Below are 20,220 nucleotides of genomic sequence, written 5' to 3'. Positions count from 1 at the left end.
AGCAGTCAGTAATGATGTCTAGAAATTTTATCTCTGAATCCCATCCCGAGGTGACATGTACCCAGTCAATAAGGAGGTAATATTAATGGGGGATTTCAACTAAGTTTTCTGTTTTTATAGCCTCTTTAGTCTCCATGAGAACTTTCCAGATCTCTTTATTAATGGTTGCTGCTTTATATGAAATGCATATGTTTGTTGTGATGCTGGTGTTATTATATACTACTTTTCTCTTCCCCCTCCTAGCGGGGTAAAGTTGGCCTGTGCCTCCTGTCTTTTTGCAACATCTGAAGGTGATGCAATGGCCAAGCATCTGGTCTTCAACCCATCACATGAGTTCAGTAACATCATTTTCCGAGGTAAGATTTTGAGATGAAGCAGAAATGTCACATTATACTGTAGCATAGTAGTAATTTTGGGCATAATGCATTATTTATAGATTATGGGCCAGATGCTTCCCTGGTGTATCTATTTGGGATGAATTTGGCCTATAATTCCTCTAGCTTTCCATGCTATTTAGGTGTAAAACATAGAGTAGATTCATAGATTAGAAGGTCAGAAGCAACCACTGTGATCAGCTAGTCTGACCTGCTGTATAACCCAGGCCATAGGACTTGTAGGTAGATGTGTAGTGTTGTGGACCCTTCATAACAGAATGAGAGAGTCTGTCTATTCTGGAGGTTTGAGGGGTTGGTTTAATATCTCCTTTCCTTTTTTGCATATAGTTACAGCTCTCTGGCTGTGGGACTCATCCAGGGGCTGCATGAATGCTGTTAGTAAGTTACTCTTCCTCTGAGACACTGTTGAACCAGTGAGAGGCTAAGAGGCATTGTGCTGCTGCTGAAATTACAATTTTGGATGGGTCTTAAAACTTGCATACCAGACGCTTGACATTAAATATCCCTATTACATTTTGCTAAAGGAAGGCGTTACCTCCAGTGGCCTGGGCAAATTTCAGTTTACTGGCCTATATCCGGCCTAACTGTATTCCTCCTGTGAATTCAAATGAATACAGTATTTCTCTGCTGGTTTTAATGGTCATTGTCTAGTGTTACTGAGCATTGTTAGCTGCTGTGCATCAACCCAGAGGTGGCTGCATTTCAGTGTTGGATACAATGATTACTCTATGGGTGTGAAATTATACATATAAAGTGTTTGCAAATTGTGTTGAGATCCTTCAGGATGACTGACGCTGTAGAGGTACAAGATCATCATCTTAGAAAAATGATTTTTGTTGTTGTTGTCTGTCTTGATGTTTCACTTGCTGTTTGCAAACTAATCTCCAAATATTTCCTTTTTCAGGGCCCACTTGGATTTCACATTCAAGGTAAACTGTTTGACATCTCTCATCTGCCAAATACTCTTCTAGTTTTTGTTCCCTGTTTTTGTTTTTCTTGTTTTAAGCTGGTTCTCTGTGTTCTCTCCCTTCAAGGCACAGCCAGCCTCATGACGGAAGCATGAAGAATATATACTCCACCTATCCCCCAAGTAAAGCTGCTACTGTGAAAACAAAGCCTTTGTTAGCTGAGAAGGATGAGTTGGAGCCTGAAGCAGTGCTAGAGGCATATAAGAGACCTGCAGTTAGTCAGGAGGAAGAGTGCTTAAATATTGATGATCAAGAAGAAGAACAGCCAGCAAAAGAGCCCGAACCTGTAAGCAAAAAGGAACAACTGTCCGTGAAAAAGCTTCGTGTCGTACTGTTTGCCTTGTGCTGCAACACTGAACAGGCAGCAGAGCACTTCAGGAATCCTCAGAGGCGTATCAGGCGCTGGTTGCGAAGGTTTCAAGCTTTCCAAGAAGACAACTTAGCATCTTTGTCAGAGGGCAAGTACCTCAGCTTAGAGGCTGAAGAGAAGCTAGCAGAGTGGGTCCTCACACAAAGAGAGCAGCAGCTGCCTGTGAACGAGGAGACTCTCTTTCAGAAGGCAACCAAGATTGGCCGGTCCCTTGAGGGAGGCTTCAAGATCTCCTACGAATGGGCGGTGAGGTTCATGCTCAGGCACAACCTCAGCCTGCACACCCGCAGAGCAGTGGCTCACCCTCTCCCCAAAGACGTAGACGAAAATGCCAGCTGCTTCATTGAGTTTGTGCAACGGCAGATCCACACCCAGGACCTGCCGCTCTCCATGATCGCAGCCATTGACGAGATCTCTCTTTTCCTTGATGTGGAGGTACTGAGCAGCGACGACAGGAAAGAGAATGCATTGCAGACAGTGGGGACTGGGGAGCCCTGGTGCGACGTTGTCCTCGCTATCTTAGCTGATGGCAGCATTCTGCCAACTCTGGTGTTCTACAGGGGTCATGTAGAGCAGCCTGCCAACGTGCCGGAGTCTATTATATTGGAAGCAAAGGAGAATGGGTACAGCGATGACGAAATCATGGAGGTGTGGTCTTCTAGAGTGTGGCAGAAGCACACAGAGTGCCAGAACAGCAAGGGCATGCTGGTGCTGGATTGCCACCGAACACATCTGTCTGAAGAGGTACTTTCCTTACTGAATGCATCCAGCACTCTGCCAGCCGTAGTCCCTGCTGGCTGCAGCTCCAAAATCCAACCCCTAGATGTGTGTATAAAAAGGACTGTGAAAAACTTCTTGCATAAAAAGTGGAAAGAGCAAGCCAAGGAAATGGCGGACTCCACATGCGACTCGGACATTCTCCTCCAGCTGGTTTTATGCTGGCTGGCAGAGGTTCTGGAGGTCATTGGCGACTGTCCTGAACTCGTGCAGCAGTCCTTCCTGGTGGCTAGCGTGCTGCCGGGCCCCGATGGCACGGCCAACTCTCCCACACGCAATGCCGACATGCAGGAGGAGCTGATTGCCTCTCTGGAGGAGCAGCTGAAGCTGAGCGATGAGCTGCAGGACGAAGAAGTTGGATTCCAGGACAGGACCCGTGCCGAAGAATCTACAGACCCAGAAATCCTCCACCAGCTCTTTGAAGGGGAAAGCGAGACTGAATCCTTCTATGGCTTTGAAGATGCTGATTTGGATCTGATGGAAATCTGAGCACTAATCTGAGAATCATGATCCAGAAAGGGTTATTTTTTAAATAAATGTTGGATGAGACCATTACACTTCCCTGTGGATTTGTGGGATTAGGAAATTTGTAGGTGATCACTCAGATTAATAGCCATTTATGCTGTTCATTTATAAGTTTTGTGCTTTTTTTTTTAAAAAGAAAAAAAAGAAATCACTGTGTTGGTATTTTCTGAAGCTATATTGTGGGTGAATATTTTTGCGTTTTCTTTACCTCACTGTATCATAGTTTTCTGTTTTATTGTGCAAAAATGTTTTGAATTATACTACATCGTCAATGTGACCATTTCTAAAGAAAGGAAAAAAAAATGTAGCTAATGAACCAGTATATAAATCTTTTGGTTGTCTTAACACAGATTTTTTTTTTTTTTTTTAAACACTTGACCCAGAGATTTAGGTTTCTGTAGTAACTTTAGATTGAATTATTGCTTTAATGTGTGAAACCTTCTATTATTGGCCATTAAGATTTGGGTTTTTGTTTCTTTTTTAAAAAAGAAAAGAAGAGCAATGACTTTGCTTGTGAATCTTGACACAGGGTAAAACACAAGCGATAGAATTTTGCCTGTTCAATGCCAGCAACGGTTCTTAGGAGCCATTAGTATTTGAACTGGGGTTGAACTGAGATCTACGTTTAGGGAGTTAGGTACAGTGTTAAAGCCAGCCTCTCGTTTTTGAGTAGACTTCATGACAACTGGAGGACACTGTGTGTGATGGTTTCATTCCTCCACCCAGGAAACCATCTGATACCCACCCACCTTGCTCCAAAGAATTACTGACAGAGGGTACATGACGGAAGAGACAAGACAAGCCTGTCTTGATCTTCCTGTACAATAGATGGGAGCTAAAACTATATGGACCATTAAACGACCTTTTTAAACTACTAGTAGTTGATAAATCTGCTTTAACCAGTGGCATCAGACACTACGTTCCTTAGAATTAGAAAATCTGATTTAATGAAACAAACTGTGATGTGCACAAAAGGAAGACGTTTGTTTTTATTTTTCACTGCCAGCTTAAATTTTTCTACAATTTGCATGTTTGAGGGTTTTTTAATTGTATGTATTATGGTATAAACTGAAAGCATTTTGACATACAAAAATCAGAAGCACCTGCACCTTTCTGTTTCCGTAGAGGTTTTTGAGAACCTTCCCTATTACCCAAGGAAAGCAGGAGGCAGCATGTGCAGACCTGTAAATGGTTCATCTTTAAAGTGTACATAAGTGGAACATTTAATAAAACCAGGGAAATGGATTTATAAATATGTGTTTTTATTATGGAGAACTATTTAACTCTTGTGACTTTGATAGAAAAGTACATATTATCCTAAATTAATTCTCTTGCTCCTCTGAACTCTGCAAAAAATGTGAAGCTGATGAAGTTTTTTCTTTGACATGACCAATTCCTGATTTGATTCAGTTTGTACACAAATCCCCTGCTTGGGAAGGGACTCAGTAGCTCAGTGTGTCTGGAAAAAAGCCAGAGATGGGATAGTAATGAAATGGCTTTACATGTAGTTAACACTTAGAGCCTGATTCTGCCCTCACTTGTACCTGTGCAACCCTCCATAAAATCAATGTGACTTTAGCAGAGTTTGGCCCCTAACTGCCATATATTAACTATAGTAGGTTAAGTGGGACAGCCTGTTGTCCTGACTTCAAGGGGTTTTAAAAAAAAGTCTGAAAAGCATAAATACATATTTATATTGTACTGTATAAATATATTGCATTTCATCTTTATTTGGCAACCTCTGCATTCTTAAACTACAGCTTAAAGTTAAGTTTTTACCTCATAGGTGCTGGTAAATGCACCCTTTTCAAATGAAACTTAAGCAGCAGTCATATATTATAATTTCAAGGCTAAATCAATTGCAAAGAGATGGCCCGGTTTAAGCAGACTATTCAGTATTTTAGCTACATGTAGCTGCATTCTTTACTATCCTCCTAATGTATTAGCTGGCTAGACACACAACCTGGGATTCCAAAAAAGTGGAGGCATCTTATCTCTAAGTGCTTGTACGATTGTCTTAAGAGCATGTGTGCTATGGGCAGTTTTTTGTATGATGTTCATACCAAGTTGTATCCTACTGTGTCACCTACTATTATGATGAGGCCATTTGATTACAGAACTCTTTAAAACTCCTAATTTCAAATGGTTTAAGTTCCTTCACTGTAATCACTGTTGAGGTGAGGTTCTCTTTCAAGGGCTTCATCCAAGTCCTTTTAGAATTTGATGTAAGCAGGACCTCTGGTTAAACCAGTGAATGGTAAGAGCTGTAAGACTGTCGAAGACCAGCCATATACATAATCATTTGTGAAAGTATAAATGTGTCAGACCATCTATTTAACTGAATGAACTGGTATTTTAACTCTTTGGAGGTAATATCTTTTTGTTTCTTAAGACATCTATAAGCTAAATAGCAAAGGTAGTTTGTTTTTACTGTTTACAAATGGTCAGTAAAGCATTAGGTCTGTGACCAGAGCGCAGGCTTGGGAGCCAGCAACTTAAGTTCTAATCCTGACTCCGCGTTGATATTATGTAGCCCTGGCCAAGTCACAGGAGTCTAAAGTTAGGCATCCAAATCCCTGTTCAACTTAAAGCACCTGTTTGAAAAGTTGAAATCCGTAACCTCTTGGTATCAAGTTTTTCCAGTCTGCACCATGGAGAAGATATGAAGTATCTGCCTTTCAGGACAAGGACATTGGATTACTTAATATGCTTTAAATACAAGCCTGCTCATAAAACACTCACTTGTGAGTGGTCTTTGCAAGTCTAATTTTCCTGGGTAGTGCTTAAATAGGGGGGCAATAGGCACAGTAGTCAACAATGAAACTGATGGTCCCATGGATGTTTTTCCCTTCTGGAATTACTTGTGAGGAAAGGTTGGAGCCCTGTGTTATTACTTAGCTGATGTCATTTAGCACTTGCTCCATTTTCCTCCAGGGCAGATTGGAAGAGGCCCTGGAGGTTTTTCGCCTTCTTCTGTAGCATGGGGCACGGGTCACTTGCTGGAGGATTCTCTGCTCCTTGAAGTCTTTAAACCACGAGTTGAGGACTTCAATAGCTCAGACATAGGTGAGAGGTTTTTCGGAGGAGTGGGTGGGTGAGATTCTGTGGCCTGCGTTGTGCAGGAGGTCGGACTAGATGATCATAATGGTCCCTTCTGACCTTAGTATCTATATGGTGTTATTAAAAATTGTGTTTTCATTGCACCTGGGATTGGATTAAAAGGTGAGCTAAAAGCTACCTATCATGATACAAATTCATGGCCCGTTTTCTCCATCAGTTGTTGGTATTCCAGGCTGTTGGGCTGCCCATGTTGTTTGAGTAGTTGTCACAACTCTAAGCGTGCACCTCTATTAAATGACTGTTGACATTTTTCTGAAATGCATTTCAGTTCAGCTTCAAGATAAACTGAAAGGCTGTTCATGCCTACAACCATGTAGCTCTTAATTTTGCCAGGCTTACAGTCATGCCAAGTCATTCCAAACTGATGCTACACTAACGCTTTGCAGAGTGCTTACATAATAAGTTGCAAAACTGAGCACACGGGAAGCAAAGAGACTGCATCTCAAAACAGTTTTATTTTCCCAAGTGTCAGTTTTTATTAATACTTCAGCTGTTAGCATGTAACAAGTTGTGTAAGTGCAATGCTGGCCTAGTAATAAGATCTCATTACAGCTGCTAAACTCTTGTGGAGAATGGTGGGCAGGAAAGGGAGAACACTGCACTTTTTGGTTAGAATGACCAGGCTTGGGAATAAGTGATGTAACAGTGAGGTTTTGCTCTGTATCACCTCATGGTGTTAAATCATGTAACTGAATTGCCAGATACTGGAATAGGATATCATCAAACCTAGTTCCATAGTAAATAAGCAGGAAACGCTGGAGATCAGCAGCTCCAGAGCAAAACAGATGAGGCAACTGTGAACTCATCTATCTGAAATGAAGGGGGTTCCTGTTGCAAGGGCAGATGAACTTGGCAGGTAAGTAATATTTTCACATGCATTACACTAACCTGAAGCCTTTGCCTTCAGCATGTCTCCATCTAAGCACAGACCCTCTACAATTAAAAGCATCCTGCTCAGCCAGTACAGGACCCCGTAAAGCAAACTTCGGTCACCCACCTTGAACCACGCTGTCAGTCACTGAAAGGGCAGCAGCAGGTCTGCCTACCTCAATTCAAGTTTGCAACTCCAGTCTTCCACTGCTCCTGGATATTCCAAATGTGATGGCTTGGAAAGATTTCTGTCCTTGGATTAGTGCAATGCCCTCTACAAGGAACTTAAATGGACGCAGAATATAGTTGCCTGCTTACAGTATTCCCTGATGTGAGCATGGTAAACATGCCCACAATTTAAGACGTTTTAGGTAACATCCCTGAACAGTCTCCCTGGGAGCTGGGTACATTCCATGACCTATTTCCAGAAGTGTTTGTACTATTTTAAGTTAATCTGTATGTATAGCTGGATCACTAGATGAAAGTGCTTTCTAAGCATAGAGGGAGTAGTATGGGGCTTGTACTGACAGAAGCAGGACGAGTGCGAGACAAGATGTCCAACTGCTAGACTTAAAGGCCGGTAAGGGGTGTGTAGAGTAGGAGACCCCCACTGTTGTCCATCCCTCATCTGTTTCTGCATTAGAGGGTCTATATAGCGCCTACGCTGCACCTATGACTAAGGGAATGTCTTATAAATGTGCTATGCTTATAGGATAGAACAGGTACAGCCTTCTATCAATGACGCTGAAGTCATGGCCAGGCCCCTGACAATTGTGAAAGGTAAGTTTACCAGCACAAACTGGATGCTCCATTAAATCCTGGCCTCTTCCAGAAGAGGCTCATATACATCTGCACCAATCATTGAAAGTAGTTAATTTCTCAGAGGAACATCTGACTCCCTGTGAACCTCAAATACTCTGACCCTTTGCTTCTTGTTCAGTAAAGCTAAACATGAGAGACTTTCTTCTGGTACACCTCCAGTTTTAGATGTCCCACGCAGAGTACGTTTTCAAGCTTAAAACACGTAAACTTGTTTCAACATGTTTATTTCATTTACAAAACTTGTATAACTCAGGGTTGCTCAGAGCGCTAAGCTCTGGTAGAAATAACTGATTTACACTGTGCATATGAAAGGCGATATGGATGCACCAGGCTCAAGCAATTCTTCAGATTTCATTCAAAGCCACTGTAAAGAGATTTTAAAAGGTCAGGTTGTTTGAAGACAAGTCAGTTACACAAGAAGTGCACACAAACTAGAGTCAACATCAATAAGCGTGAAAGACAGATTTGGGTATTTTAGGTGTTACACACAGTGCTTGATAAAAGGCAGTTGCCCAAGACAAGTGGAAAACTGGTGAACAGGTAAGTCAGCAGCAGATCTCTTCCCTCTTCCCTAGGAACCTTTGTCTAGTAATGGCTTCATATCCTGGCCACAGAAACAGCAACCAGATGCAAGATTTAGCCAACCTCAAATACCTTAGAAGCTGTCCCTTGGTGCAGAAAAGAGTTTTCTAGAATAAATGCTTTCCCCCTTCTGGCCAGAACTATGCATTCATGCCCCCAGTTTCTTCCAAGCTATGACACCAAGCAGAAATATTGTTCCAATAGCAGAGCAACACAACTTTAAAAAAAAAAAAAAAAAGGCAATCTACAAACCCCCCCCCGCCACGGGGGCCAGAAGGAGGCTCAACTCCCATGGCAGTTAGAAGCTTGAGGGCAGAAGATGGCCTTCAGTTACAAGACATTTGTCAGTTTGAGTGAAGTGTACAACTTTTGGCAAGTTACCGGATCAGATGTGCTATGTCCCAGTTGGTTTCTACGGACAGAGGTCCTTCCACTTCAACTCCTTTCTCGGTCACTATGGCAAGTTCGTACTAAGGAGGAGATCAACAATTAGAATTTACAGTAAACCCTAACTAATGCAAATGAAATCTGAGATTGCAAGTGCTTTGACATTGAGTAAATGATAGTTTGCGACCAAAAAATGAATAACTGAAGTTCATCTTTCACTGAAGAAATTTGCTTTAGTATAACGACTCAGTTAGCGTCACATTCAATTACCTTCACCTAGTGCTTTACCTTTCGCCCAGCAAAAGCAGAGGTCACGCACAGCTAACTGAAGGACTAGATTATAACCAAAAGTCTGAGCCCTGACACTCCTTATCTGAAGTCAGTTAGCAGGAGCTACCCACTCTAAGCACCAACGTCAATTCCCAGATCCCAAATGTTCAGAGAAAGGTCAGCTAATTTGGTGTATTTTGCCTACTTAAATATCCTTACAGAAACGTGAGACTCAGTTTCTTTGCCAGTTCTGTCTGGTAGTTGGCAAACTGCATTTTGCTGTTGCTAGGGATGGAGGAGCCACTGCAAGTCTTGAAAAGCTGGATTTCCACGATTAGAGCCGGGAACAAGGACTGAGCTCTCTTCCCACCTTTGCCAACAACCCGTGACGTGGGCAAGTCACATCTCAGACAAATATGCTCCCCATTTCACTACCTCACAAAGGTGCTGTGAGGCTTAGCAGCTCTAAACCACTCTGAAGTCAGGGGAAGGAAGTTGCTATAAGACAGCAGAGTATCATGACTGAAGATGAATCACACAAACTTCGAGGCTACACTCTGCATGTCAGTTGAGCCAGCACAACAGGTTCTGTAGTTCCTGCAGGATGACCAGGAAACACCAAGGTAGGATACTTGCTCTGTTAAATGATCTGGCATCTCTGTAGTACAGGATTTTCATGCAGCGCTCAATCAGGTCCCGGGCCTCGTCCTTCGTCAGGACGGGTTTCTTCTCTAAGACTTCTCTCATTAATGGCTGCATTTAATAAATAAATAAATAAATAAAGCATCTTCCATAACAACTCAGTTCCACGAGGCTGAAGTTGCAGTTAAAGCAAGAGAGCAGCATGCACTAGTCACAGCACGTCATTAGCAGAGAACTCAAGCCTCTGACTCACACGTCCCTGCTCTTGCCACTAACCTGTGCTGCTTCTCTCTACAGTTCCCAGTCCATGTTCTACCAGCACTTACCTGAGCTAGGTAAGCTCCATAGCCAGTAGCGAGCGTAGGGTCTTCATAGGCAACACCCAACATGTCAACGTACCCTAGAAAACTGAACACAGAATGACGGAGATTTTCATTCCTGGTTGCACAGAAGAAACATCAGCATCTGGGACAATTCCTGGTGGTGTAACCAGCTTACAAAGGAAACTCCAGCACAAGTTGACAAAGCAAACACCCCTCAGGCTAGCCAAGAAAAAGGTGAAGTCCAGCTGATACTCTGGGCACACAGGCAACCAAAGGAAGGAAAGTTCAGGGGCTCATGTTTTAACAGATAGTTCTTTCGAGGGCAAGCATCGAACAAACTTCCAGTCTACTACTCAAAAGAACAGCTTGGGATCAGGGTATTTTCTAGCCTTCAGGTACACGGCTTACTCTTTTTAAAATACCCTCTAGTATTGCCCTCTGTAGCAGACTGCATTAGAGCGGGATGTGTGCTGCTAGACTGAGGGTCAGCTCCTCTGTGAAGTGGTTTAGAAAAAAAGCCATCAGTAAGTGTGGAACGGGAGCTCTCTCTCCTAGACAGGCTGTCCCTGAGAAGAAGCAAGGAGAAGGCTGTAAAATGAGTGCCCAAGGAGGGGAAGTGCATTTGATCTATGGGACATCAAGGGCCACAATGGCAGGAGCATGCAACTGTGTATCAAAAGGCAGGCCTCACCTGCGCACACACAGGGGAAGCAATTACACAGTCAGTTGCAACAACTGCATATGCACATTATATAGGCAGTCGTGTGCCCCAGTACTGAAAATCTGCAATGGAAAGGAAAAATAGATCTATGCACCATGATACAAGACAAGATAGAGTCTGACCTGAAAGAGGCAGAAAATTAATGCCCCAAAACCTCAGATTAGCTAGTAACAAAAGTTTGATCGGCTAAGACCACATTGAAAGCCCTTTCCTATGCTTTACAAACATTTTTAGATCTTTCAGATTTACTGTTTGTCCTTGCTTAAATCAAGCCCTGAGCTTTATTCTACCAGGGACTATAAATGACACCAATTTCTATCGTGCGGTGAGTGGATCAAGTCCCTGAAGTGGGCATGTAGCAGAGAAGTAACGCTACACATCCCACATGGTTTGTGCAGGACTCACCTCTCCCCATTGTAAAAGCCTCCAATAACAACAGTATTCCAGAGTGGATTCATCTTGGATCTCCGGCTGTACATGGCTCGGGTCAGCCAGGAGTGAATGGCCTTTGGACTGTAACTGTGACCATCTCCCAACAGCTCCTCATCAATTCTAGTTTAGAGAAGAGTTTTAGACAACTTAGAAAAACCTACCAACCATTGGACATTATTTAGATTTAACCACAGCCCCCACCCCTGCCAGCCAGGCTAGCAATAAGACAATATGCCCTATATACTAAATCCTCACAGGCTGTTAAAGCAAAAACACATCTCTGCATTCTTACAGCTCATCAGCCATAGATCTAAAGTAAATGAAGGGTAACTGGAGAGACCTGTTGATAGGTCCAGTGAATCTCCAACAAAGGGCCTGTGAGGAGTGATTTGTAGTACAGAAATTGCGATTTCCTTCTTGGGGTGAAGGAGACTGCGGATCAAGAATCAATAGCCCTGTATTAACCTCCAGCTAGTCTGCATGCTCAAAACCAGCTAAGTAGGAGTGGTAGTGGTGGGACCTTATGGGATGGAGACAAGTTTGCACTCTTAGGGACAGATGGACAAAGAGCTCACACTTAAAATGACACACCGGGTTTTAGCATCTCTGGAGCTAATTCATTTTGTAAACACTAGTTTGGGGTATTTGTGTTACTTTCATTTAAAATATTTTGTTTTAGTGTTAATGAAAGATGCTAGACTGGCAAACCCTAGAGAGCATAAGAACGGGCATACTGGGTCAGACCAATGCTCCATCTAGCCCAGTATCCTGTCTTGCAACAGGGGTCAGTGCCAGATGCTTCAGAGGGAATGAACAGAACAGGGCAGTTATCGAGTGACCCATCGACCATCCCAGCTTCTGGCTGTCAAAAGTTTTAGGTACACCCAGAGCATGGGGTTGCATCCCTGACCACCTTGGTTAATAGCTATCAACTTATCTAATTCTGCTTTGATTCTAGTTGTACTTTTAGTCTTCACAACAATCCCTGACAAGATCCGCAAGTTTACTGTGCGTTGTGTGAAGAAGTTCTTCCTTTTGCTTTTAAGCCTACAGCCTATTATTTTCATTGGAAGACCCCTAGTTCTTGTTTTATGTGAAAGGGTAAATAACACTTCCCTATTCATTTTCTTCACACCATTTATGATTTGACAGAACTCTAGCATATTCCCCCTCAGTCATCTCTTTCCCATGGTGAACAGCCCCAGTCTTTTTAATCTCTCCTCCTAAGGAAGCAGTTCCCTGCTCCTAATTATTTTTGTTGCCCTTCTCTGTACTTTTTCCAATTCTCATATCTTTTTTGAGATGGAGCAACCAGAACTGCATGCAGTATTCAAGATGTGGGCGTACCACGATTTATATATTGGCATTATGATATTTTCTGTCTTATCTATCCCAGGGGTCGGCAACCTTTCAGAAGTGGTGCGCCGAGTCTTCATTTATTCACATTAAGGTTTCACGTGCCAGTAATACATTTTAACGCTTTTTAGAAGGTCTCTCTCTATAAGTCTATATATTATTATAACTAAACTATGTAAAGTAAAGTAAAGTAACTATGTAAAGTTGTATGTAAAGTAAACAAAGTTTTCAAAATGTTTAAGACGCTTCATTTAAAATTAAATTAAAATGCTGATCTTGCGCCACCGGCCCGCTCAGCCCGCTGCCGGCCTGGGGTTCCGTTCACCGAGGCCAGCCGCAGGCTGAGCTGGGCCTGCGGCCGGGACCCCGGCTGGCAAGGGGCCGGCAGCCAGAACCCCAGACCAGCAGTGGGCTGAGCGGCTCAGCCCGCTCCCGGTCTGGGATTCCGTCCACCGGCTCCTGCCAGCCCCGCTCAGTCCGCTGCCGGTCTGGGATCCCAGCCCTGCCCACACAGAGTGGGCACCTACCTTCTCCCTGGTTACAGCCCATTCTCTTCCTCTCTCTCTGCACTGAGCTGAGGGTGGGAATGCACTGAGCACAGGGCTGGGGGTGAAGGAGCAGGCTAGGGGTTGGGGTGTAGGGTCTGGCCAGGAGCTAGAATGAGGGAGGGGGCTCAGGGTTGGGGCAGGAGGTTTGGGTGTGGAGCGCTTACCTGTGCAACTCCCATTTGGTGCGAGGGGTGCAGGTGGGAATGGGGGGGGGTGCAGGAGCTCCCATTTGGTGCGAGGGGTGGGGGTGGGAATGTGGGGGGTGCAAGAATGCTAATGAATTGGCGAGGCATGATTTCCCTTTACAAAAGGTGTGTTGATTAAATCTTCCCCAACATATTGTGTTCATCTATGTATCTGATCATTCTGTTATTTACTACAGTAAAGTCCAGCGAAGCCAAGTCTAGGTATCCACAGCATAGGCAGAACAGTGCAAGCTTGCTCTGCCTGGGAAATGGGGCTCCCTCTAATGCAGAGAGGGAAGGCTTGTTTCCATGGCTCAGCAGAGGAGAAATACTTACACCATCTGGTCAATAACCTGCTTGAGGTACTGGAAATCAGCGTAGTCCCCAGATGCGCCGAGCACAGTGTTATCATTCACTTTCATGATCCTGGAAATGTTACGAAACCGGGCCAGAGAGCCGTAGGAGCCCAGCATGTCTGCAGCGATGATCACACCACCGTCAAACTTCACTCCCAGCACCGAGGTGCCTGTCACCATGGGATTCCTGGGGAGACAAGCAAAACCATCAGCACTCCCCACGTTGGACAGCCAACAGCAGCATTACTCTTCTAACGGCCCTTACTCCTCTCCCGAGCCTGACTCGCGGATACAGACTGTAATTCTGCTCCAAATGAACCCAACAGCCAATGGGGGTTGGGCCAGGGGCTGCTGATTACATGGGGATCAATGGGTCACAGAGCACGATGGCAGGGCAGCACAGGCACGTACAATAGGGGCTGTGGAAACACCAGCCTCCAGGGACCCGGGGGGGGGGGGGGCAACGCTGTTCACCCCTTTCCCGGAAGACCCCAGCGTTGTCCCCTCCTTAGCAAAAGAAAGCAATTCACCTGGGTCTGCCAGGCTTTCAGCCATCTCCCCCAAATCTCTCCCTTCCCCACAGGGCCACGCGGGTGGGGTTCGCCCAGCCGCCGTCCCCTTCCCCAGGCCCTCCCCAGTCTCCCCCCAGGCCCTTGTCCTCCCCTCCCCCTCCCCCAGCCCAGCCCTCCCCTCCCCTCCCCCCAGCCAGGCCCCCACCTCTCTCAGCCCCGCGCCCCCCCCGGCTCCGCTCCCCCCGCCCCGCATGGGGCCGCGGCCCGAACCGAAAGCGGCTCCCGGTCACTCACTGGGTCCGCGTGAGGGGGCCCCCGGCCCCGGCCAGGAGCTCCAGGCCCGGGCCGGCCGCGCTGGGGCAGGGCAGGCTGCACAGCTCCCCCGGGGCCGGGCCCCCGGCCCAGAACGGCAGCGGCAGCCGCATCCCCCCGGCTTCCATCTTAGTCACTCCGGCGCGGACTGAGTCTGTGCAACGCGCAGGCGCAGCAGTCACTGTCCCCTCCCGCGCGCCGTACGCCGGGCGCAGCCATCTTGAGCGTGGCCCCTACAGAAACCAGGCGAGTCCCATAGGGCGCCATCTTGGGTGCGGCGTGGGTGGGGACCGGCTCCCAGCTCCTCCTCCGAGGGCCTATGGGTGCAACCACCTTGAGCGAGGCCCTGATAGCAATAACCGCCCTGAAACAGCGACGCTTGGAGCTGTGACCTGCCCCCATTCAGCGCTATGGTGTGTTAACTCTGAACCCTACTGATGGCACTTTGCATGGAAAATGCTATTCACTATTCCACTGCTAGTCATTTCAGCAGGAATATTGCACTACCCTGGACTGGCTGTGGGGCTTGAGGGTAGTTGGGATACCAGAACTTCCCTGCCCAAAGCTATCCCCTATATTTGAATATGAGCCATATGTAAATATATATAATAATCATGTAACTGTGTTATTTGGATAATTAGCCATTGTAGTTATGACTGACCTAAGGATGACACCTTACCGCACATTCAGGGTTGCTCTTTTTGTGTGTTGCAGAAGAAAACATTCCCAGCAGAATCCCAACATGATGCATCGCAAGGCGTGCCTCTACCAGTCAGAATATCATGAGGTTTTCTGCAAATGAGTGCATATTGGTGTGACAGCATGGAGTGAAAACCCAGTGCCATCCATCATGTCACATCATCTCAGTGCAATACCCTGGCCAATCTAATTCTATTAAAAAACTTAGACCAGACAAATGAATTGAGAGCTAAATCCAAACCTTGGCGTGAATGCAATTCCCCAACACTTAGCCCTCCTGTATGTTGGGGTTTGTCCCAGTTGCAGCCACTATTATAGGTGCAGGTTTCAGAGTAGCAGCCGTGTTAGTCTGTATCCGCAAAAAGAAAAGGAGTACTTGTGGCACCTTAGAGACTAGCTCACGAAAGCTTATGCTCAAATAAATTTGTTAGTCTCTAAGGTGCCACAAGTACTCCTTTTCTTTTTGCTATAGTTGCATCAGTCTAAATTTAATGTAGGCAGGTATAGCTGCTATTTGCACTGGTGCAATTTACCCAGTTTGTTAGCATGAATAAGCTGCATTGGGGCCCCTGTATTGGTTTTGCACTTATGTATACTAGAAATTTGCACTGGGAAAGTTACACTGTTGAATGGCCATGATGACTGAAATCCCATATGCGTTCAAGGCCTTAGTCCCAATTAATCTGAGCCCCAGCACACAGCACCACCCCATTCGCTTGACTTTTGACAATGCAAATCCAACCCAGCTGTCTTTCCACCTCCCCTTTTGGGATCTCTTGTTTAAACTGCTCAGCATCCAATTAAGGGTTAGTCACTGCAATTTACAAAAAGCCAGCAATGTAGAATGACATCCCCCTTCCCTTGTGCCCCATTCACTCCTCACTGCGATGCTTTGTTCTGCCATCTACACACACAGAAAAGGAAGTGACAGCGGAGTGATCTGATTAAAGCTAACGAGCTGCTGATTACCCAGCCAGGAAACAATTTCGGAGACAGTGTGTTTCATGAACCACATGTCTGCCTGAATCACTCAGTGAAAATAATTTCCCGGGCTGATAATAAGAGCCAGCTTCTTTGAAAGACATTTTAGAGCCAAGTTACACATCATTTCTGTTCATGATGAGTTCCCACAGCAAACACAATGGTGGATGAAAGAAGTGCAAGGCAAACTATGCACTGTGATGTGTGTTCTAGGAAGGAGCTGTCAGGAGGAAGGGCAGATTTGTGGATCAAGCCTAGACGTCTTGAGACCTGGGTTCTGCCACAGATGTTCCATGTACCCACTCTGGGCCCAATCCCACTTCCACTGACTTTAGCAGGAATCCGTGCTGAGGGTTAAAGAGTGGGAGTTGTAGGACCCCTCAGATCCTTACTCCCAGATGCCTAAACACCTGGGTCAACATCCCTATTGACTAGTCTTAGGCCATGTCTACACTAGAGAGCTTACAGTGGCACAGCTGGACCGACGCAGCGGTGCCTCTGGAAAATGGCTCATGTAGCCGCTCTATGCCAACAGGAGAAAGCTCTCCCCCCAGCATAATAAAACCACTTCCACGAGCGGCGGTAGCTGTGTGGGCGGGAGAAGTTTTCCCACCGAAATAGAGCTGTGCACGTTACAACTTATGCCGGCGAAATGTATGCCGCTCAGGGGGGTGTTTTTTAACACCCCTGAGCGACATAAGTTTTGCTGACATAAATGGCAGCATAGATATGGCCTGAGTGTTACCAGGTCAATGCAGGTTGAGGATATGCAGTGCCAGGTCAATAGATCTCCCTCTGTCTCAGTTTCCTCATTTGTAACATGTAGATAATTCTCAGCTACCTTCCAGGCTGGGCTGTGGCTGTGAAACTAAATTAATATTTGTAAAGATTCAAAGTAACCATTATTGTTACTTATATTGTGTGTTAGTGGGAATCGCAGGAATAGGTTCCATCAAAGGTTATTAATATTATTTTCTATGGCTGAGCCGCATGAACCCAAAATGAGCTTCATCCAAGGTCTTTAATCTCTCACCTTCCATCCCTTTGCCCTCTCAGCCCTTTACTTGTCAAGGGAGTCAGATGGAAATGTGTGTCCATTTTGTCTCTGGCAGTGCCACCAGGGTGCATTAGAAAAGAAGTGATTCTCTTCCTTCTCCTTTGGTAGAACCTATAATATCGGGGATTCCCAACAAACCTATTTCAGGCATCCATTGTGTTACTTACGGCTGGTCTACTGTGGGAACTTACATCATCACAGCCATAGGCGCAGACTCCATGGGTGCTCCGGGGCTGGAGCACCCACGGGGGAAAAGTGATGGGTGCTGAGCATCCACTGGCAACCCTCCGATCAGCTCCCCTTTTCCCCCCAGCGCCTCTTGCCTGCTGGCAGGCCCCGCTGATCAGCACTTCCCCCTCTCTCCCCCAGCTGTTTCACAGTGGGCAGGAGGCTCTGGAGGGGGAAGGAGCGAGGGTGCCGCACGCTCGGGGGGCGGAATGGGGCAGAAAGTGGCGGTGAAGGAAGAGGTAGGGTGGGGGCGGGGGCTTGGGAGAAGGGGTGGGGCAGGAAGAGGTGGAGAAGGGGTGGGGCCTTTGGTAAGGGACAGAGTGGGGATGGGGCCTGGGCAGAGCCGGGGGTCGAGCACCCCCGGCACATTGGAAAGTCGGCACCTGTGATGATAGCTACATCTCTCAGAAATGTGGCGAGATATACCTATGCCAGCCTAACCTCCTGGTGTAGATGGCACTAGCTTGATGGAAGAATTCTTCCACTGACCTAGCTACCACCTCTTGGGGAGGTGGATTACCTACACCAACAGGAGAATCCCTCCTGTCGCTGTCATGTCTACACTGAAGTGCTGCAGCTGTACCACTGGAACAGTTTAAATATAGACTGAATCTATGGCAGTAGAAATCCCCTAGTATCTTCCATAGTTAAGAATCTCTCAGAATTTCTACTGTAAATTGGCAGAATACAATAAAATAGCTGTGAGAAATCCCAGAGGGATGAAAGGTGACATATCTGTTAGTCAGTATATTTCAATGAATCAGCTAATGTGCCCTCTACTGGAAGGAATCAGAACTGCTCAACTGTGTGTCATAACTCCTATACTGCATACCATGAATAGTGGATAGAGCAATGGACTGGGATTCAGGAGACCTGGGTTCTAATACCTGGCTCTGCCACTAGCCTTCTGGGTGACCTATGGCAAACTGAAGTGGCACTTCCCCTCCCTGTGCCTCAGTTTCTCCATATGCAAAATGAGGATACTGCTACTTGTTTGTAAAGCAGTTTGAGATTGTAGCAGGGTGGCTATCCTGCTCCTAAAATAGAAGGGGTTAAAAGCAGCCCTGGAGAGGGCTGTGGCTGGGGATTGTTGACTGGGGAAGCAGCCGTAGCTGGGCCACGCCCCAATAAGGCCCCAGCTGGCCTGTATAAAAAGGCTGTGAGCCAGAGACCCAAGGAGTCTCTCTTCAGGCTGGGAGATAGCAGGGCCTGCCTGGGTACTGAGGGTGGTACAGTGCTGGGGAAGGAGTAGGCTGAGTGGGGGCGCTCTAGGCTGGCAACTCCCCAGGCTGTAAGGCCTGGTCCAAGGCCCATAGAGGTACTGGGAGGCAGAGGAAAGCAACAGGTCCGAACCCCCTTGCCTATGATGAGTGGCCTTTACACTGCAGTCTGCCCCAGGGAGCAGGGGCTTGCTGATGACTGGCAGTAGCGCAGACTGAGGCAAGGTGGGGATAGGGGGTTGGGGGTCCCTCAGGAAGGGGAGACCTAGAGGCAGAGTCTGGGGGTACTGCCAGGGGGCAGAACCCCAGAGAAAGGGGCACTGGGGTCTGTGAGGGACACAGGGGAGCAGAGCTGTGGCGGATCACCGGCCTGCAGACGGTGCTCTGGTGACTGGATGAGCTAATTCCCGATGACAGGAGGTGCCGCAGGGGTGAGTCTACTCCTTTACAGAGATCTATTGATTATAAGAGCTAGGTATTATTATTCTAGCTCAAGTGGCTAGGGCTATGTTTCAGGAGCAGTAGATCTGAGTTCTTTACTTGCCCCCTCAGTGGATTTCCAAGAGGCCATCATGTGCTGCTTTATGGTACTTGCAAAACCTATGGATTATTTACAATGTTTTTTCTTCCCAAAATAGTAACAAATGGTAAAACTCTTTTTGTAATTGATTGAGTAGCAAAATAAAAGCTTTTTTTGGAGACTATCGTTTGTTTGTTTTTTTCTTGGGGTGAACGGATGTAGTGGTAAATATGGTACTTCTGTACGATATTGCCATGTTACCATGATAGCAAAGGACTTACATTTTACATGAGTGGAACAGTTAATTTTTTTATCAATTCAAATTCATGTCAAAATCCCTGCACACATTTGCTTGGGCTCATAAAAGAAATTGAGCACTATATTATTAAAGAAATATTTCAAAAGGTTCATAGACCATGTGGCGATAACAGCAAAATATTGACTCAGTTTATCATCAGCAGTCTTTGAGCCATGGCAAGGGTCCAGATGAAAGTCCAAAAATCCCCTGGGGAGTGAAAGTCACTTAAACAGGTACTTTCACGAAGGGCTTGTCTACCATTCAACTGTTACAATGGCACAGTTGTACCGTGATAGCGCTTCACGTAGACCAGTGGTTCTCAAACTTTTGTACTGGTGACCCCTTTCACATAGCAAGCCTCTGAGTGTGACCCCCATAATAAATTAAACACTTTTTTATATATTTTTTATATATTTAACACCATTATAAATGGTGGAGCCAAAGTGGGATTTGGGGTGGAGGCTGACAGCTCATGACCAGCCCTCTGTGGAGAAAGAAGTGGTTCGGGACTATTTAGAAAAGCTGGACAAGCACAAGTCCATGGGGCCAGATGCATTGCATCCGAGAGTGCTAAAGGAGTTGGCGGATGTGATTGCAGAGCCATTGGCCATTATTTTTGAAAACTCATGGCGATTGGGGGAGGTCCCTGATGACTGGAAAAAGGCTAATGTAGTGCCCATTTTTAAAAAAGGGAAGGAGGAGGATCCTGGGAACTACAGGCCAGTCAGCCTCACCTCAGTCCCT

The 20,220-nt window shown here is 45.9% G+C and overlaps 2 protein-coding genes across 43 annotated transcripts in view; one reads left to right on the top strand and one right to left on the bottom strand.

Annotated features, from left to right (window-relative positions):
• POGZ (pogo transposable element derived with ZNF domain) overlaps positions 1–4,288 on the top strand; it is a 59,145-nt gene extending 54,857 nt beyond the window's left edge. For all 41 annotated transcript variants that reach the window (XM_007068117.4, XM_043535490.1, XM_007068116.4 and 38 more), the window contains 3 exons: positions 244–356; positions 1,300–1,324; positions 1,430–4,288. In XM_007068117.4, the coding sequence (XP_007068179.1) occupies positions 244–356; positions 1,300–1,324; positions 1,430–2,999 (1,708 nt within the window). In that variant the 3' untranslated portion in view covers positions 3,000–4,288. The remainder of the gene's footprint in view (positions 1–243; positions 357–1,299; positions 1,325–1,429) is intronic.
• A 3,767-nt stretch (positions 4,289–8,055) lies between these two features.
• PSMB4 (proteasome 20S subunit beta 4) lies at positions 8,056–14,660 on the bottom strand. Of its 2 annotated transcripts, XM_037883110.2 has the most exons (8): positions 14,565–14,660; positions 14,456–14,483; positions 13,630–13,836; positions 11,178–11,324; positions 10,055–10,136; positions 9,723–9,839; positions 8,811–8,899; positions 8,056–8,211 (listed from the first exon to the last, which is right to left on the bottom strand). In XM_037883110.2, the coding sequence occupies exons 1-8, from the start codon at positions 14,599–14,601 to the stop codon at positions 8,199–8,201; spliced, it is 720 nt and encodes a 239-aa protein (XP_037739038.1). In that variant the 5' UTR covers positions 14,602–14,660; the 3' UTR covers positions 8,056–8,198. The 2 variants fall into 2 exon arrangements, with proteins under 2 accessions (XP_037739038.1, XP_037739037.1); XM_037883109.2 differs by having other exon boundaries at positions 14,456–14,631.
• Between the last annotated feature and the right edge of the window lie 5,560 nt (positions 14,661–20,220).

This window comes from Chelonia mydas, chromosome 24 (genome assembly GCF_015237465.2).
Source record: "Chelonia mydas isolate rCheMyd1 chromosome 24, rCheMyd1.pri.v2, whole genome shotgun sequence".
Lineage (NCBI taxonomy): Eukaryota > Metazoa > Chordata > Testudines > Cheloniidae > Chelonia > Chelonia mydas.
The sequence above is the reverse complement of the archived record's forward strand: the minus strand, read 5'-3'. Positions and strand labels throughout refer to the sequence as shown.

Bases quoted from the DNA above. Each gene is read 5' to 3' on its own strand.
- PSMB4 (XM_037883109.2), bottom strand. From the start codon at position 14,601: ATGGAAGCCGGGGGGATGCGGCTGCCGCTGCCGTTCTGGGCCGGGGGC. The intron at 11,325-13,629 runs GTAAGTATTTCT...TCTCTAAACTAG, and splicing joins CAGGTTATTGACCAGATGGT to AATTGATGAGGAGCTGTTGG. The intron at 10,137-11,177 runs GTGAGTCCTGCA...TTCTGTGTTCAG, and splicing joins GGCTTTTACAATGGGGAGAG to TTTTCTAGGGTACGTTGACA.